Source organism: Lygodium microphyllum, chromosome 17 (genome assembly GCF_053477565.2).
Source record: "Lygodium microphyllum isolate KBCC chromosome 17, Lygodium_microphyllum_v1.1.10, whole genome shotgun sequence".
NCBI lineage: Eukaryota > Viridiplantae > Streptophyta > Polypodiopsida > Schizaeales > Lygodiaceae > Lygodium > Lygodium microphyllum.
In genome coordinates this window covers 4,769,317-4,797,220 of record NC_141151.1, presented here as the reverse complement: position 1 = coordinate 4,797,220, position 27,904 = coordinate 4,769,317, and the positions used below count along the sequence as shown (strand labels likewise).

General features: G+C 44.0%; 1 protein-coding gene across 2 annotated transcripts in view; it reads left to right on the top strand.

The window, feature by feature from the left end:
• The window catches only part of LOC148021525 (protein HAPLESS 2-B-like), a 309,826-nt gene that overhangs the window by 53,064 nt on the left and 228,858 nt on the right, over nucleotides 1-27,904 (top strand). For both annotated transcript variants that reach the window (XM_087696627.1, XM_087696629.1), the window contains exon 5: nucleotides 17,025-17,097. In XM_087696627.1, the coding sequence (XP_087552753.1) occupies nucleotides 17,025-17,097 (73 nt within the window). The remainder of the gene's footprint in view (nucleotides 1-17,024; nucleotides 17,098-27,904) is intronic.

Genomic DNA, 27,904 nt, shown 5'->3' with positions numbered 1-27,904 from the left:
TCGATCCTTCCATCTCACATTTGGTATCAGAGTAGTCTGCAGTCTGCAAACTGAAGCTCCCACTGTCTGCAGCCCCCGCCAGTTCTCAGTTCTGCTCCAGGCCTTCAACTCTCGCTGACACCGCAGCTCGTCTACCTACTCCTGTTCGTCAGGTCCACCTGTCCTGCTCGACAGCTCCTGTTCGTCAGGCAAGACTTGTAGCTCGTCACCCTCACCTGCCTGTGCAGTCGCCAGCAAGCCTGGGCGTCGCCTGCCTCTAGCTTGTTTGCCTGTGGCACGACACCTGTCTCGAGCGCCGCCTGCTTGTGGCCGCTTGCCTGTGGCAGGCCGCCTGCCTGTGGCACGTCAGCAACCCGCCGTCCTGTTCGTCTGCTCCAAACAGCCTGCCCGACTGCCCCCTCTAGCTCGACGCCGCTTGTCTACAACCCACCCGACTGCCCCATCTGACCAGCAACTTGCCACTCTGATCGTCTGCCTGTAGTCCACGTCAGCACTGTGGTTTGACCGACGTCCGCCCTGACCACGTCAGGTATTTTTTAACAAAAATTTTATCCCTTTATTCCAGAATCAATTTCTGGCAGAGGAGGTTCATATGCAGCAGGCACCGCATACAAGATACAAGTGTGGGCTAAATTTGATGCAAATTTCTGGACTTGTTTATCAGAAATTTTGGGGCTTTAATGTATTTTGAGGACAGTTGAATATGAACTGCTGTTACAGTCACAGAAAGACTGTTTTGACAGAAATTTTGGCAAAAATTTTGGGGATTTCGATATAACAGTGTTACTGAGCACTGTTTGCACCTTGGGAATGGTGCATTAAAAGATATTTTTGACAGAGTATGCCCTTGCACATTAATTGCAGAAGTGTGCTTGCTGCAATTTCTGGAAATTTGCAGATTTTCAGTCCTTACTGCTTTGACATTGCTCATTTGTCTTTGGAAATTTGTCATCATGGCAAATTAGGGAGGTGATGTATTTACTTATGTATCCAAGGAAGATAGATTGGACGGAAACAATTACTTGCTATGGTCATTCATGATGAAGAATGTATTAGTGGCCAAGAATTTATGGGATTATGCCAGTGGAGAGGAAACTCGACCGGGAGTTGTAGCTCCCGTTACTCCTCCTCCTCAAGGAGCACGTGGACAACGGGGACCTTAGCCCGCTCCACCTCAGCCGCTTCCTCCAAGAACTGCAACTCAAAAAGCTTGGGATACATGCGATGTACAGGCTTTGTCGCTGATTGCTCTAGCAGTTCAGCGGTCCATCATCCCTCACATTCGTTCAGCATCTTCTTCACGAGATGCATGGTTGACTTTGGAGCATATGTTTGCAGGAAAGAATGAGATTCGGATCTCTTTCTTGAAGAAAGAGTTAGAGACTTTGAAGATGAATGAGGGTGATTCTATGCAGGATCACTTGAATAAGATTCAGGACTTGAGGGAGCAGCTCATGAATGTAGATGAGTACTTTTCGGATGCACAGTTGATATCCACCACCTTGAATTCCTTACCTCTTTCATACTTGTCTTTTCATACTGCATTGAACCTCACCATGAGGATTGCCGAGCATCCACTCACTTTTATTCAGCTGGTTAGTTTGCTTTTAGAGGAGGAGCAAACAAGGAAAAATAGTGGTGTGGATGCTAGTCTCTGAGCAGGCTTTTGTGGCAAGACAGAAAGGCAAAAACAGCAAGGTGAAAAATGCTCCACAGAGTTCTGGCACTTCGGGCACATCGCAGAATCAGACACAAGGGGGGACGTAAGCCAAAAAAAGGAAAATGTCATTATTGTAAGAAGCTAGGCCACTATATCACTGAGTGTAGGAAGCACATTGCCAAAGAGAAGAAGAAGGAGTCAGGAATGTCTGTTTCTACTACTCCTTCCACTGCTAGTGAGTCCGCGTCCTTTGTTGTGGACAGGGACTATTGTTTTTATACTTGGAGTTTTACATCTCTTGGGCCAATAGAGCACTTAGCTCTATAGAGGATGTTGACACTTGGTTCTTTAACAGTGGTGCTTCTAGACATATTACATCTCGTAGAGATCTGTTTGCTTCAGTTAGTGCACCTCCCGTTGGGAAATCTGTACAGTGTGCCAATAATGCATCATACCCTGTTCGTGGTATTGGGGAGATTCAGCTCACAGCCATTGATGGCTCTATTCTCCGTGTAGGATGCTTTGTTTGTGCCTGGAATCAAGAAGAATTTGCTTTCTATTTCTTCTTTGGTACGTTGTGGTTTGTAGGTCACATTTGATGATGACCGTTGCATGGTTAGAGATAAAGAACGCATGACTTTGGTCTTGACAGGATCTTTGTGTCATGGTTTATATGAGTTGCATGCTCTTTCAGTAGATCAGACAGCATACTTGACATCCACTCTTACTCCTGCTATGATACAGGCGGAGTTATGGCATGATCGTTTGGGGCATGTAAACTTTGGCAGCTTGATGCTTTTGCAGCGTACTCAGATGCTGGATGGCTTACCTCTCTTGGAGAGACCTCCTGAGCACTTATGCGAGGGATGCATTTTGGGGAAAATGCATCGTTTCTCATTTCCCCGTGATGTTGCTTTCAGAGCAACAACCAGATTGCAGTTGGTGCATTCAGATGTTTGTGGGCTATGCAAACCATGTCATTGGGCGGTTGTTATTATTTTGTGACATTCATTGATGACTTTATACGTTTTTGCTGGGTCTACTGTTTGAAAAAGAAGTCAGAAGTATATGATGCATTTTTGGCTTTCAATGCACTTGTTGAAAATCAATATGGATGCAAGATTAAGACTCTCCGTTCGGACTGAGGGGGGGAATACATGTCCTCTATGCTGAATTCTTTTTTGCAGCAGAAAGGCATAGTCCATCAGTATACTACTGCCTATACTCCACAGCAGAATGGGGTAGCAGAGAGGAAGAATCGGTCACTCATGGAGATGGCCAGATGTATGTTGAAGGCAAAGAGCTTGCCTCATAGTTTTTGGATGGAAGCAGTCATGTGTGCTTGCCATATTTTGAACAGATGCCCTACCAAAGCCTTGAAGACCATCACACCTTTTGAGGCTTGGAACAGCCGTAAACCTTTTGTTGGTCACTTTCGTACCTTTGGGTGTCTTGCCTATGTCCATATTCCATAGGTACTTAGAAAAAAGTTGGACAACAAGGTTGTTAAGTGCATTTTTATGGGATATAGCAATGAGAGCAAAGGCTACAGACTCTATGATCCCGTTACAAAGAAAGTTTTTGTTAGCAGGGATGTTGTTTTTGATGAAAAATCAGAATTATCCTTGGCTGGTTTGAACACATATCGGGCTGCCCGTGATGTTTTTGAAGGGCTGCTGCCCATTACTTTTGGTGATTCAGCTGGAGCTTCAGAAAATGAACCTAATGTTCAGCCAACTGCTCCTATGGAAAGTGCAGAAATTCAGCCATTGGCTGATCGTAATATTCAGCATAATGCTGAAACTGAAATTCAGCAAGAGCTTGCACACAGTCAGGAAGCTAGACAGTTACCTAGATGGTATTTGCAGACTATGCAAGATAGTCCTTTGGATGCACCCATGGCTGGTCGTACTAGAAGGCAAACTCGTTTGCATGATTCAACACATACCATAGAGTTTGTTATGGCAGCAAGTACTTTTGATAATGAAGAGCCTGAATATTTTGAGGATGCACAACACAGTGTGCATTGGATGGCAGCAATGCAAGCTGAATTAGATTCTATTACTAAGAATCAAACTTGGGATTTGGTGTCCTTGCCATTTGGGAAGAAAGCCATTGGAACGAAATGGGTCTACAAACTGAAAAGGAAAGCAGATGGATCCATTGATAAATACAAGGCACGGCTTGTAGCTAAAGGCTACGCACAGAAAAAGGGCATTGACTATGAGGAGACATTTGCTCCTACTTCCCGTATGACGACTATCAGGTCTATGATTGCTTTGGCTGCACATTATGGTTGGACAGTGCATCAGCTAGATATCAAGACTACATTTTTACATGGGGAACTTCAGGAGGAAGTTTATGTACAACAGCCCATTGGTTTTGTAGTTGAAGGCTCAGAACATTTTGTATGCAAGCTCAAAAAGGCACTATATGGTTTGAAACAAGCTCCTAGAGCTTGGTATGCAAAAATAGATGCTTTCTTGCTTGGTCAGGGGTTTCTAAACAGCTCATCTGAGTCTACCCTTTACATATGTAAAGAAGGGGGATCTATGCTGATTATATGTCTTTATGTTGATTACCTTTTGCTCACTGGAACACATCAGATTTCAGCATTCAAACAAAATTTGCAGCAAACTTTTGACATGTCTGACTTGGGAGTTTTGCATTACTACTTGGGCATACAGTTCATACATGATGCTCGAGGTATTGGGCTATCACAGTCAAGGTATATCGGGCAGCTTCTTGAGAAGTTTGGCTTACAGGATTGCAAGCCAATTTGTACCCCCATGGAACCTATACTGAAACTGTCATTACATGATGACAATGATTTGTTTGATATACATACATATGCTCCTGCAGTTGGATGTCTTATTTACCTATGCAACACTAGGCCGGACATATAGTTTGCAGTTTCAGCTTTGAGCAGATATACGCATCAACCACGTATGTCACATTGGCAAGCTGTCAAGCGTCTTTTTCGTTACTTGCAAGGTACTCGATCTCTTGGGTTGCTTTATGCCAAGGGGGGACCACTGCAGTTACATGCTTACAGTGATTCTGATTGGGTTGGTGATTATGATACACATCACTCCACTAGTAGCAATTGTTTTTTTCTTGGCTCTTCTTGCATTTCTTGGCTTAGCAAGAAACAATCTACTGTTGCCACATCGTCATGTGAAGCTGAATACAAGGCAGCTTTCACTACCACAGTTGAATGCGTATGGCTTAGATGCTTGCTAGCTGATCTGGATGTATCTGCTACGGAGCCTACTCCCTGACAGTCAGAGTGCCATTGCAGTGGCATGGAACCCAGTGTTTCATGCCCGCACGAAACACATTGAGATCCATTATCACTTTGTCAGAGAGAGGCTACATGCAGGTGATATTAGCCTTGTCTATTGTCCTACCACCAGTAATGTGGCAGACATCTTCATCAAAGCTCTTCCTCGTGACAAATTTGAAGCATTTCATGATACTTTAAATTTGATATCCTGTGGTGGCGGATGATCCTTGTACTCTTGATCACTCTTCACTCCAGGGGGGTTTGTTGGGTATTTGACTCACGCCTCACTTACGCCTACGCTCATATGGGAGTGTTGGTGATCACTAGGACACTGGGGCACTTTTTACTCTCAGTAGGAGAGGTTTTTTCCCCCAGACTTATAGTCTTATTGTCGTATGTGCTCATGTGCTTATGTTACACACGTATGGGTACTTAGTGTGTGTCGGGTGTGAATACCCCCTACAACCCTAAGGTTTAAGGGTTGTACTTTGTACTTTCTGGTTACACTCTTTCTGTCTATTCTCTTGGGTGTCGTGCTTCACTCTGTCTCTCTTACTCTCACACTGTCTATTGAGCTCTCAGTTGCACCTCGATCCTTCCATCTCACATGTATGGCAAACACTGAGATAGAAAAGAAACTCAGAAGAACACAATGATGATGCACTGAATCATGCTATAATGACAAAAGCCGATAGAGTGGAGCCAAAGCTCAGAAGATAATTGCACTGTCCTGTCTGAATCAGGCGGCAGCACTTGTAGGGAATTTGCATAATGAAGGGAGTGAAATGCACTCCTCTGGTAGTAGGAATATCAAAGATGTATGCTGAAGGTGAAGGACAGCTATTGAGGGAGCGAAGCGCAATCCTCTGATACCGTCTGAGTGGAGGAGAGTGATCACTAGCTATCGAGGGAGCAGAGTGCAGTTCTCTGATGCCAGGAGGAGAGTCTGGGCTGCAAAACGCAGATGCCAGATGATGGAAGTGGGGACCAGGATGCCAAACGCAAACTCCAACACCCTCAAATGATGACGCCAGCTGTGGAGGAGGTCGCCAATGTGAGTAGAAGCTGCCAGGATGATCAAACACAATGTTTAGAGCCGGGGGATGATGATGCCAGATGGCTGGCAGCCCAAAACGCAAGGTGTAGGGCTTGTTGGGGAAGACGCCAACTGTGGCGAAGTAACGTCTGGTTGGGAGAAGGCCTCCAAAAGCTGAAATACAAGCAAGGAGTGCCCAGATGATGGAGAAAAATTGACACCAACAGATAGGGATGGTCGCCAAGGTGTGTGGGCTGTCGCCAAGATGTGTAAATGACACCAGCAAATGATGAGGAAGAAGCCACCAACCATGAACCGTGATGTCCTCCTATAAGGGGTGTGGGGGCAGTGGAGAGGCTGGAGAGAGAGTGGAAGGGTGTCTGATGACAGAAGAAGAGAGGTGAAGAATGAATAGTGAGTGTCTGAATATGTGAAGAGGTGGCCTATAAATAGGCATGCACAGTCTAGGGTGGTGCACCAATGATGTGGGCGCCCACTCATAAAGTGCCCAGAATAATGGCGCTAGCCTTTTTCAGGGTTGTCAGTGCGAGACCCTAATTGAAGGAGATGAACTAAAGAAATGGTTTCTCAAAAGTGTGGGCTCCTTTCTGGCATCAAGTAGACTTGACTGAGCTTTAGCAAGTGCTCTAGTGTGGCCAGCAATAGCAACAAACAGGACAATGTGGACAGCGTAGATTGCACTTGTTTTTAGGCCTCCTCTTCTTGGCATTGACAATAGACTTGCTAATTACTCTGTGCAGGACAGACCTGCTGTTTATTTAGTGCGGGACAGACTTGCTGTTTACTCTGTGTAGGATAGACCTGCTATTCATTGTGTTGTAGACAGACTTGTTCATTGCATTGAGGACAAACCTGCTGTTAACTACTGTTCAGGACATATCTGCTGTATACTATCGTAGCAAGCTAATTGATTTTGAAAGTCTATGCCTATTGCCATCTGATGACATTTGGGTACTTTAGTGGATGTATTGATGTATGACATTGATGCTATGCACCTAGATATGCTATTGTGATCGTTCACTTATGGGCTTGGAGATTTTATTGGGTTTTATGCTCCTAGCTATGCACTTGGTGTATCTTGGATGCTCAAATGTCATATATATGATTTATTGAGCTTGTCTTGCTTGGTTGGCATTCAAGTTTGTTCAAGTGGGAGTAACTTGAGCTACTTCGATATTTTGCATTTAAGTAGAGCTTTGGGTTTTTGCAGTTGAGCTTTCTTCCGTGAGACTGTGGGACTCAGTTGAGTTATGTCCATGCTCTATAGATGCTATTCAGATGTAGCTGTTGCCTAGTGGATTGATTTGATTCATGTTTTAAGCTGGCACCTATCTCTATCAAGTTGTTGTCAGTGATATATTCATCCTGTTTGGTTATGTATTGGGCTTCTTTACACTTGCTTAGTCAATTGTGTATTTGACAGTTTTCTTTCACTATATTTGAGACCTAACATATATGACAATTTTGCAGATCTGCTCACTAAAAGCCTCTTAATGGAGTGTTTTGCCTTAGGAAGCTAATGGGCATTGGATAAGATGATATCTTTCCTCATCCTATTGTACTTTATGTACATTTGCATTGTCACTTTTTTCTTGTTCTCTCCTCACTAGGGATATATTCACATTTAAGTGGGAAGTTGTTAGGGGTAAAGGCGCTTGTGCCTACACCCCCTGTGTATTATTATTACTACACCGACAATTCTTGCACACTTGTACACTGTAGGTGGTAGGTGCCCATGACTATCACTTCATTCTTTATTCTTTCAGTGACATTTGCATAAGGGAAGGCTGGTTACACATTGTGACTGTTGGAGTTCCCACATTGTGAGCCTCTCTCTCTTGCTCTCTTGCTCTCTTGCTCCATCCACCGTAGCTCACTCCTCCATTGCTTCCACTTGCTCGTGCTCTCACTTGGGCTTCTCCCTTTAGTTTATTGTATCATAAGCTTTCATACATTAGAAATCTAATTCAACCCTTGCTGATGCTTTAAGAAAATAAATTGCTTTTGCAAGAGTGTACTTGTCTTGTTGCTGAAGTTAACCTTGGCATTGTCCTAGATGCTCACATGGGATCATACACTCAACATGATAAGAGCAATTTTGGGATCAAAAAGTGTTTTGGTGGTTGCTAGCACTCATACTTATGTAACTTGAGCATATTTACATGTGTGCTGCGGCTTGAATGTGAGATATACAAATAGAGAGATAATTCTCTTAGGGTTGAGGTGTTGGCTACTTCTAGATTGCTGGTTTGGTTGGACAAGTTTGTTACATAGAAACTAAATTGGATGAAAAGTTTGGGTTTAAAGACATTAGTCTTTTTGTTTCCATGTTCTTTGTAGTATTCTTATATCTACAATTTCTAGTTATCATGGACTAAAAGCCCTTGTGATTGTCTTCCATGGTACGATTGAGACTAATGATAGTGACTTGGGGGATATTAGCTTGGGTCATGGACAAAGGCCTAGCATGTGGTTATGAGGATTTTTAGAAGAGCCAATCCTTTCTTGCCTTTGGACAGCAGTAGAGCATGATTCTTGGGAAGCACTTGAGCTGATGAGGAAAGCAGGGCTCAAACAAGAGGGAACATAGACCCACTAAGAGAGGGCCAAAAATCCTTGTCTACAACCTAGTCAGAACGAGGAGATTCCTTGCAGCATCAGATCTGAAGTGAAATGCAACCCCTAGCACATAGGAGAGACCTAATAACCTAGGTGTTAGTGCTTCATACTGAGGTGCTTTTGATGTAAAGCTGACGATCAAAAGTAGACCTGAATATGTATGCAATGGAAGAAGTATGAAAAATTCTAAAAAGGCACTTAGCCTGTAGGATGGACTTGATGATTAGCCTTAAGAGCTAGGGACACGCTTAAGGACAATTAACCAAAGGATGGAGTCGATGATTAGCTGAAAGAGCTAGGGAATGACTAGCTTGACAAGCCTAACTTAGTGTAGGATGCCTAAAAGGAGATTAGTTTAAGGATAGAGCCACCATCGAACTTGTCCATTGCAAGTCTTTGCCATGAGAAGATGTTTTAGGTGGGTGACTCATGGGCCATAGATGCGTCCTTATTCTTTGAAGGGAGATTAGATGGGATTGGGGGCCAAATAATTAGACAAGCCTTCAAATGTCATGAAAGGCTCTAATTGAAGGGACTATTCATAAAATATATGTTGAGCAGGTTGCCATTGGGATGTATGGGCACTAGTGAGAGGAGGAAGGGTGGGATGAGGTGCAGAAACAAAATCCCGCTCAGCTATGAAGGGTACTATATTGGTTGCCTCTTGGTGTGCCCGAGGTCTGAGAAGGATTTGGGAAGGTGCAGGAGGGGAATGACAGTCCTTGTCCACTTGATCAGGGTGTTGGTAGTGAGTATAATATTTGTTAGTTTTAGAATATTCTAGGAAGTAGGTTTCAAAGTATTTGTTTTTTAGGAGGACTTGCCTTCCTATTTTTGGGGTTCTTGGCACCATTTAGTTTCCACTCAAAAGAAGTGGAAGCTAGAGCCCACTCTCCAATGGTAGAAAAGGAGAGCAAAGCTTGTTGTGGGACTTGGCTATGGAACTATTTGTGATGTAGGAGATGATGGTCAAACTCATTAAAAGTAAAAATTTGCTGCAAAATATTGAAGATGGGGGATAGCTTGTCTGTGCTATCTTTTATAGGGTGTTGTGTATGAGTGATTGCGAGGGGTTTGCCATGGGCCTTCTCGTTCACTTTTTAAAAGTGGCATTGGTGGAGGTGCGGTCTTGCATAGCGATTACAGAGACACAACGTCCGCACCTTGTAGAGATAGCAGAGAGGAGATGTGCATGGATGCATAAGCCCGTCCATGGTTTGACGGAGATTCTAGTGGGTTAAAGAGTTTGGATAACGAGTTTTGTATTCCTTCACTTAGGACATAACCTGTATGGAGAACACATGGTAATGTAAAAGCTCCATTTCCTGATCCAATTCTATGCATGTCTAGCAAAGTGAGATGCCTTGTTAGAAGATTAAGTTTTGAGGGTTATATAGCTCACCATTATGTTTATATGGTGAAGATGGTTGAGGATATTGAATTTTTGAGGATGTTGTTGGTCATGCTCATTAGGATGCAACAATGGGTGAGGAGATGGCTGCATTAGAGGCCAACAAGACTTGGAAAATACTGCTATTGCCTAAGTGCAAGAAAGCTATTGGTTGTAAGTGGGTCAATAAAATACAAAATAATGCAAATGGTTCTATTAGCAAGTATATGACCAGGCTGGTTGTGAAAGATTATGCATACACGGTTGTATTCCTCTCATTGCTTGTATTTGGGCTTGTGGCTTGAGGCTTTGCTTTTACGTTGTGATTTGTGCAAGAAAGCTGATAATGGATAGGTATAGGCTCCTCTGCTGAAGGAAATTTATGATGGGCCCAATCCCTTTGTGGTGCTAGGAGATTTCTTTGAAGATGGGGTATTAGAGGCTTTGGCAGCAAAGGTCCAGGTCGATGCGGCCAAACCCCATCAAGACTCTTGATCTCTTTTGTTTGTCTAGTCCCAGGGTGCCTCTTTCACTCTTATCTTTTTGCACTTGTTGAATCCATCGTATTTGGTTTATATATGATGGCCTAGTGCCCCATTGTACTTTGTAATCTTGTTATATTGTACTTTTTTTCGCACTTAATATAATTACCCATTATCAATAAGGAGAGAGAGAGAAAGAAAGAAAAAGAAAGAAAGATATATTAACGTCTACATAAGGCCAATGTGGCCTATGAAACAAAATCCAGAGTACATCCATGTCTAATGTCATCTCATTAGTAAGGTAAAGATAACATTACAAATAGGTGGGTGGCCTATGAAACAATATTGAAAATAAATATATGATGGGACTATACTGGGTTGAACCATGTGTAGTGTTGTTCCATCGATAGAAAAGAAAAGGAAAGGAAAGGAGAACCAGATCTGATAGAACCATGTACAAAAGTGTGGTGGAGACTATGGGCTGTAGCTGATCTCAAGATCTGCATATGATCTCAGCTATGATGTGGTCCCTAGTTGCTTCACTGATATGCCTGGTGGTGAGTCTTCGGTGTCTCGTGATAATGGCTCTAATCCGATTGTGGTGTGGCCTCCTCGGATGTGGTCCTGGTAGACGGGGCCGTCGTGCTTGACGAAGGGGAATGGCTCTATCCAATGTGACTCCATGGTGTGGCATGTAAGGTGTTTGGCAGGGTGGCTCTGTCTTTGTTAGGCTAGTAGTGTCAATAGGGTCGGCTCTATAGAAGAAGTTTGTCATTACTCTCTATGTGTGTCCCTTTGGATAAGTTGGCCTCTTGTCTTGTAGTAGTGCAGTTCGGCGCCTCTCGAGCTCAAGGAGGAAAAGACCTAGGCATCTCTGGTCTCCTCGTACTCCATGACGCAACAAAGGGGTCCAAATCCATCACAGAAGAGGCAGTAATACCGTCCTCGTATGTCATAGTATACTGTACATCTGCATATGTAGTGCTCCTCCGTCTCAGGCTCTCGACCACAAAGCTGGCAAGTTGTATCCTCTGCTAGGGTATTTGTCCATCTACCTTTCTCCATCTGAAGCCTATGTGAGGAGGTGCGAATTTGTCCGATAGCGATTTGTATGCTATGGGAGAGATGGGTATCCATATATGTTGGCCGAATAGTGAAACCATCATCAGAGAGACATAAGAAATGACTCTTGTAGAACTCCATCCTCGATCCTAGAGGGAGTGGTGGGTGGATCCATGTCCTTGCTGTCTCAATCTCAAGATATTAGCTCTGATCACCTGGTTCAGCTCTTATCGGCTGAGAGAAAGTTTAGGGTAGTCAAGGCTATAATCCAAAGGTGGAAGATGGTCAATATCTTGTGCTTCCCGTGTGTGGTCCTCGGTGACTCAACACCGGATATCAGCTCGTTCGTGGATTTTGGGATAGATGATCTCTATGACTTCTTTGCGTTCAGACTATTCCTACCTATTCCATTTCCTTAGATGGACAACCTTGTGGTATATTTGGCGTACTCGGAATGCTTTCATTTTTGATTCAATATCGATTATCCATGGTCATGTGGCCCATGTTCGTGGTTTAGTGTTGTGGCAGATCTCCTCTATGGTGTCTGCTGATCTGGTTTTTCTTGACATTCTTGCTTCCTGGTTGGATATTGTTCGCTCTACTCCAACTGTTCTTTTTGTGTGAGAGTCTTGGTAGACTTTCATTTATGTCTGTTATTTTCTAGGTTGACCTGATGGTCTGATATAAATATTTACTACTTAATTCAATTATCTTCACGGAGAGAGAGAGAGAGAGAGAGAGAGAGTGCACAATGTATTAAATGCGCAACTGGCGATTGATTATGCAAGGCATTCTAATCAGGAGGTCGTACTGATTCAATTGGACCTGGAAAAGGCTTTTGATTATTTGGACTGGTCTTTCATTGCAGAACTTATGTTTGCTATGGGCTTTGATGCTCGGATGTCTTGTCTGATTTACACCATCAGTGCTGCGGCGTCTTCGCGAGTCATGCTGAATGGAGGCGTTACCGAGCCATTTGTCCTTGCTCGCTCTGTCTGACAGGGGTGCCCTTTGAGTCCTCTCTGCGACTCATCCAGTTCTTTCGATGTTATCTCATATGGCAACTTCTACTCAGTTGGCTAGATTGTCGCTTCCTTCTGGACAACACTTCATTAGTCAATCCTTGGCTGATGATAGCTTTATGATTCTGCTTGCGGACAAGGATAACCTTCGCAAAGCACTAAATGTTTGGGCTCTCTTTGGTCAGGCTTCCGGTCTTCGCATCAATACTTTGAAATCAGCCATTCTTAGCTGCACGGAGTCGGACTTGCAGTCATTGGACTGGCAGGGTATGGTTGTTCCCCATGGCTCCATTGTCAAGCATCTTGGGTACCCTTTGGGTGTTGATGTTCCCCCAAAGCAGCTACTACAGTGGATTTCACAGAAGCTAGCGGCTAAGTTTCTATATTGGAAGTCTCAGGCCTGGCCCTTCCATGTTTGCCTCAAAGTAGCCTAGACAATTATGTTGCCAATGCTCACATATTTCTTGCCATTGCTGCCCTGGACTACTACTACACTGAATGCTCTTACTTAGTCTATTCGTTTCATGTTATGGAAGAAGGATTCCTTGCATGCAGGCATTTCTTGGATTTCTTGGTCGCATGCGTGCATCCCCAAACGCATGGGTGGAGGGGCTATTTTAGATGCCCAAACTCATATGCTGGCACTCCGTTGGTCTCTTTTCCGCGCCATGTGCTTGGATCATCACCCATGGGTTGTTATAGCCCATTATTTTCTTGAGGATCACGGGCTTCTGTATGGTAATACCCAAATCCGGAGTTCTTGGTGGCATGTTCTTAATGCCGATTCTCAGTTCTCCAGTCCTTGATCTTTGCTTGCCCATTTGGTATGTTCCTGGAGACTGGTCCTCGGGAAGGCTCAGTGGCATCCAATGGAGCATCGCTTGGCTACTAACTTTTTTCAATTGGAATTGTTGGCAGTCTCGCTGTTACTTTCGTGGGAGGGTAAACATGAGCTTCGACCAAAATTCTACCCCATGGCACATTTGGGCTTAACTTCAGTCGCGGATGCCACCCTTACTAGTCGCAATGTGTTGATATCCTTTTGTACAGCCAGGAGGCTTTTCAGGATCCCTCGTGGATACAGGCATTTATGGGAATAACTTTTGATGGTGCTCCAGAGCAGACAACCCTTTCCTGCCCTTGCTTCAAATCGTCCCTGGCAGGACAGGGACTTTGCAGGCAGGCTGCATTTAGAAAAGGCTTAAGCTAACCAAGTGTATCATCTTCTAATTAAAGATCATCAATGGCTGGTTACTAAAGCTAATACTCTATGGGGATTGCATAAATCCTGGTCATGGTGGAGGGCAACTGTGATAGAGGGCTGGTTGAACAAGACACCCTTCAAATATAAGGTCTTTCTTTGGAGGGTGATGATTGGTGGTCTTCCGCTTGCTTCAGCTCTTTCCAAGCGTTGAATCTCCAACGGCAACTGTTTCTTTTGCACCATCAGTGTGGAATTCGCCCATCACCGATTTATTTCTTGCCCCATCGCTAAGAAAATTTGGTCATTCTTGTCAGCCATTTGGCGAGTGGTGGTTGGTTTCTCGCTACACCTGTTTGATTGGGTTTTTGTGATTTCTAAGGGAAATATAACCAGACACTTGGGTTATCCTATTAGTGTGGATGTTGCTCCCCATCCCTTTCTGGATTGGATGTCATCCCCTATTCATGATCGGTTCATGTACTGGAAATCTCAAGGCTGGCCTCTTCATGTGAGACTTAAAGTTGCTCGATGCATTATGATTAGCATGATTTCGTTTTTCGTGCCATTGCTTCCTTGGACCAAGAGGTCTCTTTCTCTTTTGGATTTGGTTCAACCTATTCGATTCATGTTGTGGAGAAAGAAAGGGAATCGTTTAGGCTAGGTGTGGATTTTGTGGCAGCATGTGACTACTTCTAAAAGGATGGGGAGAGCAGCTTTATTGAATGTTAATTTGCACATGGCTGCTTTGAGGCTAGCTCTTTTGTAGGCACTATGTGTAGAGAGTCATCCCCGGTTAGATATTGCTAAATTTTTTATAGAAAGGACTGGCATCTCTCATGGTAGCATGGTTATTCATGCTTCTTGGTAGCATGTGCTTAATTCTACAAGACCTATTAGGTCTTCTAGTATTTTTTCCTTTCTCATTTGATTGCATCTTGGTAGGTGATGTTAGGTTTTGCAGTTTGGCAACCTCGTGATTTTTGCGAGGAGGAGAATTCGCTGCAAGGTGAAGTACTGGCTACCTCCAGGTTGTTGGATTGGCCTAATAAAGATTTGCCGAGAGAGAAGCCTAATCGGATGTGTCGTTTGGGGTTGCAGACAGCCCTTGATGGTGTCATTTTTGGGAAGGCCCGTCTTTATTCTTTTTGACATATTTGTCAACACTGTCGGGTGCCTCCAGGATATCACGACATTTGGTTGTCCATACTGGACAGGCTTTCGAGGTTCTCTCCTTTGCTTGCGTTAGAGCCATTGTCTCCCTGGTGTGATTGGATGTTTGTGATTCTTGATGATTTCGAGAAAAGGTTAGCTAATCGGATATATCATTAGATGGTGGAGCCCAAGAGATGGGTCACGAGTAAGGCTAATAAATTATGGCATATTCGGGATAGCAAAAGTAAAGTGGTACAAAAGATTTATCCAGCTCGAGAAGTCTAAGGTTCCATATCAAGGTAATGTGTTCATGTGGAGGCTACTTATTGGGGGTCTTCCAACTAGGATGTGTTGCGTCCCCGCAAGATCTATGTTGGTTGTTGTGTATTCTGCACTACATGTGTCGAGACAGTGCTACATCTCTTTGTCTCTTGCCCTGTTGTGAGACAGATTTGGAGTTTTGTTTCCCGTGTGTTGTCCTCGGCGAATTAGCATTGAATATCAATTCGTTCGTGGATTATGGGAAAGATGACCTCTATGTCCTTTTCGCATTCAGATTATTCCTGCCTTTTCCATTTCCTTAGATGGACAGCCTTGTGGCATATTTGGCGTACTCGGAATGCCTTCATTTTTGATTCAGTATTGGGCATCCATGGTCATGTGGCCCATGTTCATGGTTTAGTGTTATGGGAGATCTTCTCTATGGTGTCAGCTGATCTAGTTCTTCCTAACATTGCTGCTCCCTGGCTTGATATTGTTTGCTCCACATGAGCTGTCCTTTCTGTGTGACAGTTTTGTGTTAGAGTCTTGGTAGGCTTTCATTTATGTCTGTTATTTTCTTTGCTGACCTGATGGTCTGATGTAAATATTTACTACTTAATTCAATTATCTTCACGAAAAAAAGAAGAGAATGTAGAGAGTGAAGTCTAATATGCATTTTCCCTCCTCCAATCTTGATGGGAAATGTTTCCCCCACACATTTCCCTAGGCCCGAGAAACATTTCTCTGGCCATTCCCCCCAACGGACATGTTAGTCCCCTGAAATGGGTTTCAAGAAATTGCAAAACGATTTTCCCATTTCCTCTCTTTTATGGGCCTTTTCCTGTAACTATGCATGGAATTCCTTATCATGGAAAAGTAAACTGGAGCAACCAAATGTGAAGGCTTAGAAAAGGAAAGGAATGAAATGAATAGGATGGTGTCGGTTTCAGCTTTAGGGCTGCTGATTCAGCTTTTTTTTTTGAAGTTTTCAACAAAAGATTGTGTACTATGGTGTTTCTAGTCAATAGGTAGGTAGATCAAGAACTCATAGATCAAGTATTGTTGTGAGGGAGAGCTAGGAAGGGGGGAAGAGGTAGGAAAAAAAGGGGTGGAGAAGAGGGAGTGATTGTATTGGGGGATGTTACTTTTTAATTGTTGAGGGAGTGCTTTACACCTTTTACAGAAATAGTTTGGCTGTGCAAGAATCCAACGCACACAGGGGCAGGAAGAGAGGCAAAGAGGGTGCTGTGGGAGCAGCTCAAGGGGCACAAGAGAGAGGGAGTGATCATGAATGTGTAGATTACTCTTCTGAAGTGGCACACTTATCAAAATATTTACTAACTAATTATGCACATTAACTTCATTTTTCTCTATGTTTAGATCTTGTAGATTAGACGTAAATAGTGATGATTATACTTCATGGGAAAAGTGTAAATAGGAGAGGTGAAGGGAGATAGACAGAGGCAGGGGGAGAGAGAGAGCTAGAAAATACAAGTTACAACACAGGCCTTAAAACATTACTTTTAGGCCTCAAAAGGCTGGTATGATGCATCATGGAAAAAGGTTTAAAAGAAAAAAGGTTTGGGGGGGAGGAAGGCGCATGGTGTGGTGGCAGAGAAGGAGGGGCATGGATCAGGCAGGGGGAGAAGAGGGCTTGTGGGGACAGGGTGGGGGGTGAAGACATCATTCATTTGTAAATAACTGAATATGTTACTTAGTTATGATCAGCATTTTCCTCACTTTTACCTGTTAAAAATTCTAAAATAGAAGATGTTAGTCAGTAATCCTTTATGAATGCTTCTACCTGTTTTATCATCTGGATTAAGCAGGGCATTTGCTGTGAATGTGGAATGCACTCTCATCATCGTGGTTTAGATCCTGATTGTGGAATCAATAAATATGGTAAGAGTTGTAACCTCTCCACATGATTAGAAGCAAAAATTTATGATGGTTGCTGTTTAGTTTTGTGTAAAGGTTTTGTTGTGTGTAAGAACATGTTATAAATGTGGAGGGCTGAGAGAATGTTTTTTGTTTTGAGAGAAAGAAAGAAAGAAAGAAAGAAAGAAAGAAAGTTATATTAACGCCTACAAAAGGCCAAGTTGGCCTATGAGACCAAAAGTGTGTGTGTGTGTGTGTGTGTGGAGAGAGAGAGAGAGAGAGAGAGAGAGAGAGAGAGAGAGAGCACGCGACTGCAACTCTGCGCAGCTCACAGAGCTGATCTGCCCCTGTACAGTGAGCAAGAGAGAGAGCGAGAGAGCGAGAGAGAGGGAGAAGAGAGAAGCATGGCTGGTCTGGATCTGGCTTTTATCGATCAAATGGTGGCAGCCCTTGGTCCGGATTTTGATAGAGAGGAACCAGAGGATATGGTTCCTTGCACAGAGGAGATGCCTCCTGGTCTTGACTTTCAGCCTGCGGGCAAACGCTCCAAGCATACTTCAGAAGAGACACTGGGTCAACAGGAACGTTCTTATGCTCAGGTTGCCTTTGATTCTGTGGATTCTCAGGATATTGACTAGGAGCATTTACTGGAGTTTGCCAACACTTTGCTTGGCGATTATGTCCAACATAATCATGAAGCTGTTTTTGACTCTGGCACCGAAGATGTTCTGGAAGCCACGGTGGACCCGAAAAATGTCTTGCACTCATTTTCGGTGTTTTATGACCGTGCGGTTATACTCTTCTTCACTGGCGCGATCCTAGTGCTTTCCCATATTTGCCAGTGGCTGCACAATCAGCTACAAGGGGAGTGTGTTGAGGAGATTTTTGTGGAGCCGTGAGGCTTCTATGAGGTGCTGTTGAAATCCGAGAAGCATCATGCTGATCTCCTGTCTAAACTGCCATTGTTCTTTGATCGCCGTTTGGTCCATGTTGTGCCATGGCGCCCTATGGCAGACTTTCAGCGCCTGCTTCAACGTGAATGCCCTGTGTGGATTGAATTGGAAAATTGCCCTGCTGTCTATTGGCCACTATTAAAGGATGCCATGGCCGTTGTGGGCACTGTTCTGGTCCCCCCGAGCCTAAGGGCCATGAATCGTAACCGTTTGTGTGTGTTATGGGACAGTGCTAAGAAAAGGCCTGCGTGGCTACGTCTTAATTGCTCTGGTATGCATCCTTTCCACTTTCGTTTGAAATGGGGTAACTTCGCAGGACACTGCTTTTCATGTGGAAAATTGGTGCATTTTATGGCCGAATGCCCAGAGAAGCAACCGTCTTCAGATGATGAGCATGTTGTGCTTCCTATGGAAGACATGGTGCTTGATGCTCCGTCACAGGATGCAACCCAACCATCTAAAGTTTTGGATAAAGGTGAACAACATGTTTCGGGTTTGGATTGCCATGGCAATGACAAGGTAGAGGAACGTCCCAAAAAAGGTAAAAAGTTTGATGCCGGCCTTGCGGATACTAAGCCTAATACTTCACAAGATTCCATGCGCACGTATATGCGTAGGAAAGAAATGTTGTCTTCAGAGCACACTGCGCGTACTATGGTTTCTTCTGCTCCCCGTAATCAGTCTACTAGGAAAGTATATACAGACGGTCCAAAGGGCCCACCCGCTAAGCTGGCTTTTGATATTAGAGGTAATGTGATTACACCATGGGATCGTCGTTATCCCCGTTCCATCCCCAAGACAGTGGATATTCCGTCTACCTCTAAAGCTGGCCGTCAGAACTCTTTTGGCTTGTTAGTTGATTTTTTGGATGAGGGTGTCCTTGACATTCTAGCAGAAAAGGTTAAATCGAGGCAAGCGGTGCCTTGTTCCTGATTTTCTTTTTAAATACACATGAAGATGGCCACGTGGAATGTGCGAGGCATTTGTTCTTGCCATAAGCAACATGCCATGTGGACTGTATTGCATGAGAATCAGTGGGATGTCTTATGTGCTATTGAGCACAAGAGTCACGGTGAAGCAGGAAAAGTTGTGAATTGCCATGGGTTTCCCTTGTTTTATGTAGGGACACATGCCATGCATTATTCTGGTGTGCTTATGATTGTACACGAGAAATATCAGCTTGTTCTTATTAAAAATGATGTACATAGCTGCTTTGTGGTAATTGAAGTTTTATTTGAAGGAGAGATCTTATGGTTGCTGGGCCTCTATGCTCGGAATGACCCTTTATCCCGCCGGGATCTTTGGAATACTTTGCAGAGCTCCTTGTCACTTGGCAGACGGGGTTTTTTGATGGGGGATTTTAATATGTGTGTTGATTCTTCACAGTCCACATCAGGCCATTCGGTGATGGACGTTCTAGAAAGTGGGGTGTGGAATGCGTTTGCTCTTGCTGTACTTAAGCAAGATCTCTGGTCTTGGCTACACCCTTCTTCTACAGGGTTTACTTTCCATTCGGCGTAGTATGCAACTACCTGGTCGTTGTTGGACCGCATGTACATCATGCAGGATGATGATTTTCTTCCTGAGATCTTGGAAATTCAAGTGTTGCAGCAATATGCCTTGTCCAGCCATTTCCCTCTCGAGCTTGAGATACTTGCACAACCCATTGCACCTTTTATACAATTGCTGGATAGACTCCCTTTGCGTGTCAACTTGCTTATTTGAAGCATTCAATCTTTCAGGGGTATATACAGCAATTGCTTGATAGATTCTTATTGGACTTCGCCTTTGAGGGCACTACTTCTTTTGAACGATTGCTCTCTAATGTGCAGCGGGTCGCTCGGCAGTATGGGATCCATCATGCCTCTCTTTGTCAGCGGCGTCGACAAGCAGCGGAGGACTTACTGCTTTGGTTCGTTCTCTGCTGGTGGACACTCCAGATGATGTATTTGTGCTGTCACTGGCGATGCGTTTGCTGATCTTATTAAAGAGTTTCAGTTCAAATCTTATCAGCAAGCCAAATTGCAAAATTTGACTGAGAATTTGCAAGATAGTGCTTGTTAGTCTCATAAGTTCTTTCGTGCTCTGCATGCATCTCCTGCTTGAGAAAATATAACTCAACTCCAGGATTCTGAAGGTTAAATGGTCACCGATCCTCAGACTATTGTCAATATGTGCGGGAATTATTTTCTAGATCTTCTTGGTTCTTCTTCTTCACCTTCTGACTAAGTTACTCATGCACGTTCAGTTTTCTATGATTTGGTCCACAATCAGGTTCCACATGACATGCAAACTACTTTGGAGACAGATATTTGTGAGGAGGAGGTTATGGATGTTTTGTTACGCCTGCCTAAGGATAAAAGTCCCGGTTGGGATGGTCTCACCATTGAATTCTTTGAGAGTTGTGCTACCCAACTGGTGAAACCATTGACGACTATGTTTGAGTAGGTTTGGGAAACAGGGATCATGCCTTCCTCATGGAAAGAAGGTCTTATCAAATTGCTTCCAAAAGTTTCTTCGCTGTCAATGTTGCAACATTGGAGACCAATTTCTTTGATGGGTTCAATGTATAAAATCTTTTCCAAAGTGCTGGCGAATTGGCTCCACAAGCATCTTCTAGCCATTGTGCATCCTCTTCAATATGGTTTCATTAAGGACCTTAACATTTTGCATAATATCTTAAATGTGTAACTGGCTATTGACTAAGCAAGGCACTCTAGTCAGGAAGTGGTATTGATTCAATTGGATTTGGAAAAGGCTTTTGATTATTTAGACTAGTCTTTTGCAGAACTTATGTCTACTATGGGCTTTGGTACTCGGATGGCCCGCTTGATCTACACCATTAGTGCTGCGGCTTCTTCGCGAGTTATGCTACATGGTGATGTTATAGAGCCATTTATCCTTGCACACTCTGTGAGACAGGGTTGCCCTTTGAGTCCTCTCTTCTTTGCCCTTGCGACTCATCCGGTTCTTTCGATGTTATCTTCTATGGCAGCTTCTACTCAATTGGCTGGATTGTCTCTTCCTTTTGGACAACACTTCATTAGTCAATCTTTGGCTGATGACAGCTTTATGATTTTGCGTGCGGACAAGGACAATATTCACAAGGCATTAGATGTTTGGACGCTCTTTGGTCATGCTTCTGGTCTTCGTATATCAAATCAGCCATTCTCAGTTGCAGGGAGTCTAATTTACAGTCATTGGGCTGGCAGGGACAGGTTGTTCCCCGTGGTTCCATTGTCAGGCATCTTGGGTACCCTTTGGGTGTTCATGTTCAGCCGAAGCAACTACTAGAGTGGATTTCACAGAAACTGGCAGCTAAGTTTCTGTATTGGAAGTCGCAAGCTTGGCCCTTCCATGTTCGCCTCAAAGTGACTCAGACAATTATGCTACCAATGCTCACATATTTCTTGCCATTGCTGCCTTGGACTACTACTACTTTGAATGTTCTTACTCAGCCCATTTGTTTCATGTTATGGAAGAAGGATTCATTGCATGCAGGCATTTCATGGATTTCTTGGTTGCATACATGTACCCCCAATTGCATGGGTGGTGGGGCTATTTTGGATATCGAAACTCATATGTTGACACTTTGTTAGTCTCTTTTTCATGCCATGTGCGTGGATCATCACCCGTGGGCCATTATAGCCCATTATTATCTTGAGGAACGCGGGCTTCTGCATGGTAATACACTAATTCGGAGCTCCTGGTGGCATGTTCTTAATGCAGGATCTTGGTTTTCTAGTCCTTCCTCGTCCTTGCTTGTTCATTTGGTCGGCTCTTGGAAATTGGTTCTCCAGAAGGCGCATTGGCATCCAGCGGAGGACCGCTTACATACTAACTCTTTTCAATTGGAATTGTTGGCAGCCTCGAGATTACTTTCGTGGGAAGGCAAATATGAGATCAGACCAAAATTTAACCGCATGGCCCGTATGGGCTTGACTTCAATTGCAGATGCCACCCTTGCTAGTCGTAATGTCTTGATATCGTTTTGTACAGCCAGGAGGCGTTTCAGAATCTCTCGTGGATATATACCGTGATTTATGGGAACAGCTTTTGTCAGTGCTCCAGAGCAGGCAACCCTTTCCTGCCCTTGCTTTGGATCGTCTTTGGCAAGACTTGGACCTTGCAGGTCGGTTGAATTTGGAAAAGGCCTCAGCTAACCAGGTGTACCATCTTCTGATTAAAGATCATCAATGGCTGGTTACTAAAGCTAATACTGTATGGGGATTGTGGAAATCTCAGTCATGGTGGAAGGCAACTGTGATGGAGGTCTGGTTGAACAAGACACCTTTCAAATGCAAGGTCTTTCTTTGGAGGATGATGATTGGTGGTCTTCCTCTTGCCTCGGCCCTTTTCCAAGCGTCGAATCTCTAACGGCAATTGTTTCTTCTGCACCAGTACTGTGGAATCGGCCCGTCATCGATTTATTTCTTGCCCTCTTGCTAAGAATATCTGGTCGCTCTTGTCTGCGGTTTGGCGAGTTGTGGTTGGTTTCTCGCTAAGCCCTTTCGATTGGGTTTTTGTACGGCCAAAATACCCCACACCGGCACAGTTGCATATGAAGATCTTGTTCCACTTTCTTAGATACTGGGGATGCTGGCACAATTGGACCACTCGGAATGCCTTTCTTTTTGATTCGGCCTCTAATGTTCCGGGACACATTGCGAGGCTTAAAGGTCTCTTGCATTGGCAGATAGATCTCATTCAGCACTCTGACTTGCTCCCTCGAGAGGACTTACTTCCCTGGCATATGGCAATTTCCTCTGCGTCTTTGCCATGACTTGTGTAACTCTTTTCTGGTTTCGTACTGAGATTTTACACACTGTATCTTGTAATCATGTAAACTTGTACCTTTTTTCATAATTAATACAATTATCTTTTATGAAAAAAAGAGAGAGAGAGAGAGAGATGTGCACTTATATGCGCAGGAAAGAAATGTTGTCTTCAGAGCACACTGCTCATGCTATAGTTTCTTTTGCTCCTTGTAATCAGCCTACTAGGAAAGTATATATGGACGGTCCAAAGGGTTCACCTGCTAAGTTGGCTTTTGATACTAGAGGTAACGTGATTACCTCGTGGGATCGTCGTTATCCCCGTTCCATCCCCAAGACAGTGGATATACCGTATACCTCCAAATCTGGCAGTCCGAACTCTTTTGCCATGTTAGCTGATTTTTTGGATGAGGGAGTCCTTGACATTCTAGCAGAACAGGTTAAATCGAGGCAAGCTATGCCTTGTACCTGATTTTCTTTTTTGAATACACATGAAGATAGCCACGTGGAATGTATGAGGCATTTGTTCTCGCCATAAGCAACATGCCATGTAGACTGTATTGCATGAGAATCAAGGGGATGTCTTGTGTGCTGTTGAGTTCAAGAGTCACGGTGAAGCAGGAAAAGTTGTGGATTGCCCTGGGTTTTGCTTGTTTTATGTAGGGACGCATGCCATGCATTATTCTGGTGTGCTTATGATTATACATGAGAAATATCAGCCTATTGTTCTTAAAAATGATGTACATGGCTGTTTTGTGGTGATTGAAGTTTTATTTGAAGGAGAGATCTTATGGTTACTTGGCCTCTATGCTCCGAATGATCCTTTATCCCGCGGGGATCTTTGGAATACTTTGCAGACCTCCTTGTCACTTGGTAGACGGGGTTTTCTGATGGGGGATTTTAATATGTGTGTTGATTCTTCACAGTCCACATCAGAGCATTCGGTGATGGATGCTTCGGAAAGTCGTGTGTGGAATGCGTTTGCTCTTGCCGTACTTAAGCAAGATCTCTGGTCTTGGCTACACCCTTCTTCTACAGGGTTTACTTTCCATTTTGCGTAGTATGCAACTACATGGTCGCGGTTGGACCGCATGTACATCATGCAGAATGATGATTTTCTTCCTGAGATGTTCGAAATGAAAGTGTTGTAGCAATATGCCTTGTCGGACCATTTCCCTCTACAGCTTGAGATGCTTGCACAACCCATTGCACCTTTTAAGCAATTTCTGGATAGACTCCCTTTGCGTTTCAACTCATCTTATTTGAAGCATTCAATCTTTCAGGGCTATATGTAGCAATTGATTGATAGATTCTTATTGAACTTCTCCTCTGAGGGCACTACTTCTTTTGAACGATTGCTCTCTAATGTGCAGCGGGTCGCTCAGCAGTATGGGATCCATCATGCCTCTCTTTGTCGGCGGTGTCGACAAGTAGCGGAGGACTTACTGGCTTTGGTTCGTTCTCTGCTGGTGGACACTCCAGATGATGTATTTGTGCTGTCTCACTGGCGATGCGTTTGGCTGATCTTATTAAAGAGTTTCAGTTCAAATCTTATCAGCAGGCCAAATTGCAAAATTTGACTGAGAATTTGCAAGATAGTGCTTGTCAGTCTCATAAGTTCTTTCGAGCTCTGCATGCATCTCCTGCTTGAGAAAATATAACTCGACTCCAGGATTCTGAATGTCGAATGGTCACTGATCTTGAGACTATTGTGAATATGTGCAAGAATTATTTTCTCGACCTTCTTGGTTCTTCTTCTTCACCTTCTGACTAAGTTACTCATGCACGTTCAGTTTTCTATGATTTGGTCCACAATCAGGTTCCACATGACATGCAAACTACTTTGGAGACAGATATTTGTGAGGCGGAGGTTATGGATGTTTTGTTACACCTGCCCAAGGATAAAAGTCCCGGTTGGGATGGTCTCACCAATGAATTCTTTGAGGTTTTTGCTACGCAACTGGTGAAACCATTGACGACTATGTTTCAGTAGGTTTGGGAAACGGGGTTCATGCCTTCCTCATGGAAAGGAGGTCTTATCAAACTGCTTATAAAAGTTCCTTCGCCGTCAATGTTGAAACATTGGAGACCAATTTCTTTGATGGGTTCGATGTATAAAATCTTTTCCAAAGTAATGGCGAATCGGCTCCACAAGCATCTTTCGGCCATTGTGCATCCTCTTCAATATGGTTTCATTAAGGGCCGAAACATTTCGCATAATATCTTAAATGTGAAAATGGCTATTGACTATGCAAGGCACTCTAATCAGGAAGTGGTATTGATTCAATTGGATCTGGAAAAGACTTTTGATTATTTAGATTGGTCTTTCATTGGAGAACTTATGTCTACTATGGGCTTTGGTACTCGGATGTTCCGCTTGATCTACACCATTAGTGCTGCGGCTTCTTCGCGAGTTATACTAAATGGTAGTGTTACCGAGCCATTTGTCTTTGCATGCTCTGTGAGACAGGGTTGCCCTATGAGTCCTCTCTTCTTTGCCCTTGTGACTCATCCGGTTCTTTCGATGTTATCTTCTATGGCAACTTCGACTCAGTTGGCTGGATTGTCGCTTCCTTTTGGACAGCACTTCATCAGTCAATCTTTGGCTGATGACAGCTTTATGATTTTGCGTGCGGACAAGGATAATCTTCGCAAAGGATTAGATGTTTGGACGCTCTTTGGTCAGGCGTCTGGTCCTCATATTAATGCTTTCAAATCAGCCATTCTCAGTTGCACGGAGTCAGATGTACAGTCATTGGGCTGGCAGGGACTGGTTGTTCCCCGTGGTTCCATTGTCCGAGTTTTTGTATTGGAAGTCATAAGCTTGGCTCTTCCATGTTTGCCTCAAAGTGGCTCAGACAATTCTGTTGCCAATGCTCAAATATTTCTTGCCATTGCTGCCTTGGACTACTACTACTTTGAATGCTCTTACTCAGTACATTTGTTTCATGTTTTGGAAGAAGGGCTCCTTGCATACAGGCATTTCATGGATTTCTTGGTCGCATGCATGTACCCCCAAACGCATGGGTGGTGGGGCTATTTTGGATGCCGAAACTCATATGCTGGCTCTTCATTGGTCTCTTTTTCGTGCCATGTGCTTGGATCATCACCCGTGGGTCGTTATAGCCTGTTATATTCTTGAGGATCACGGGCTTGTGCATGGTAATATCCAAATTGGGAGCTCCTGGTGGCATGTTCTTAATGTAGACTGTCGGTTTTCTAGTCCTTCCTCATCCCTGCTTGCTGATTTGGTATGCTCCTGGAAATTGGTCCTCCAGAAGGCTTGGTGGCATCTAGCAGAGGACCGCTTACATACTAACTCTTTTGAACTGGAATTGTTGGCAGCCTCGCGATTACTTTCTTTGGAAGGCAAATATGAGCTCAGACCAAAATTTAACCGCATGGCACATTTGGGCTTGACTTCAGTTGCAGATGCCACCCTTGCCAGTCGCAATGTGTTGATTTCGTTTCGTACAGCCATTAGGCTTTTCAGAATCCCTCGTGGATAGCGTGATTTATGGGAATAGCTTTTGCTAGTGCTCAAGAGCAGACAACCGTTTCCTGCCCTTGCTTTGGATCGTCCTTGGCAGGACTGAGACCTTGCAGGTCGCTTGAATTTGGAAAAGGCCTCAGCTAACCAGGCGTATCATCTTCTGATTAAAGATCATCAATGGCTGGTTACTAAAACTAATACTGTATGGGCATTGCGTAAATCTCAGTCATGGTGGAAGGCAATTGTGATGGAGGGCTGGTTGAACAAGACACCTTTCAAATGCAAGGTCTTTCTTTGGAGGGTGATGATTGGTGGTCTTCCTCTTGCTTCCGCCCTTTCCAAGCATCGAATCTCTAACGTCAATTGTTTCTTTTGCTCCACCAATGTGGAATTGGCCTGTCATCGATTTATTTCTTGCCCTCTCACTAAGAATATCTGGTCACTCTTGTCAGTGGTTTGGCGAGTTGTGGTTGGTTTCTCCCTAAGCCCTTTTGATTGGGTTTTTGTACGGCCCAAATACCCCCACCGGCACAGTCGCATATGAAGATCTTGTTTCACTTTCTTAGATACTGGGGCTGTTGGCACAATTGGACCACTCGGAATGCCTTTCTTTTTGATTCGGCCTCTAATGTTCCGGGACATATTGTGAGGCTTAGAGGTCTCTTGCATTGGCAGTTAGATCTCATTCGGCACTTTGACTTACTCCCTCAGGAGGACTTACTTCCCTGGCATATGGCAATTTTCTCTGTGTCTTTGCCATGACTTTTGTAACTCGATAGCTTAGAGCCATCGTGTATCTTGTAATCATGTAAACTTGTACATTTTTTTTGTAATTAGTACAATTACCTTTTACGAAAAGAGAGAGAGAGAGAGAGAGAGAGAGAGAGAGAGAGAGAGAGAGAGAGAGAGAGAGTTATATTAACGTCTACAACAGGCCAAGTTGGCCTGTGAAACCAAAATGTTGCATACAAAATGTGTGCGAGATTTCAAAAGTCCGAGTGAAGCTAACGATTATGCTATGTTGAACTAAATTGAGTAGGTATAAAATGATATCTAGACTAGATACAATCTAGAGGTACTCCTAGTGCGGTGTGGAACTGCTCTTGGAGTGTTCATCCTAGGATGTCCTGCATGGGTCGATCTAACATGGAGAGACTAAAGCGGCGGGGCAGGGCTCTCTGATGGTGGCGTAGTATCCCTTGTATCTTCGACATGTGTCTTCTGCGGGGACGGGGGCCGGCAGGGTGTGGCCGTCGGGCTTTGCCTCGCTGTGGCTGTTTCTAAGGTGGTCCCCCGGGGTCGGGGGGCCGGTTGGGCTGGTGGGGACTCGGTGGTGGGGAGGGTAGCTGGTATTTGGTAGAATTCGTTGAGTGTGCATTGGTTAGTGGCTCCTTATCTTTACTCCGTGGTTCGTAGGAGGTGGTCTCTGTGGCATCATATTTCCAGTAGAAATAGCTCCAGGCATCTCTGGTTTTTGAATTCCATCACCTTGGAGAGGGGTCCGAATCCTTCGCTGAATAGACAGTGGAAGCATCCCCGGATTTCGTAGAGAGAGAGAGAGAGAGAGAGAGAGAGAGAGAGAGAGAGAGAGAGAGAGAGAGAGAGAGAGA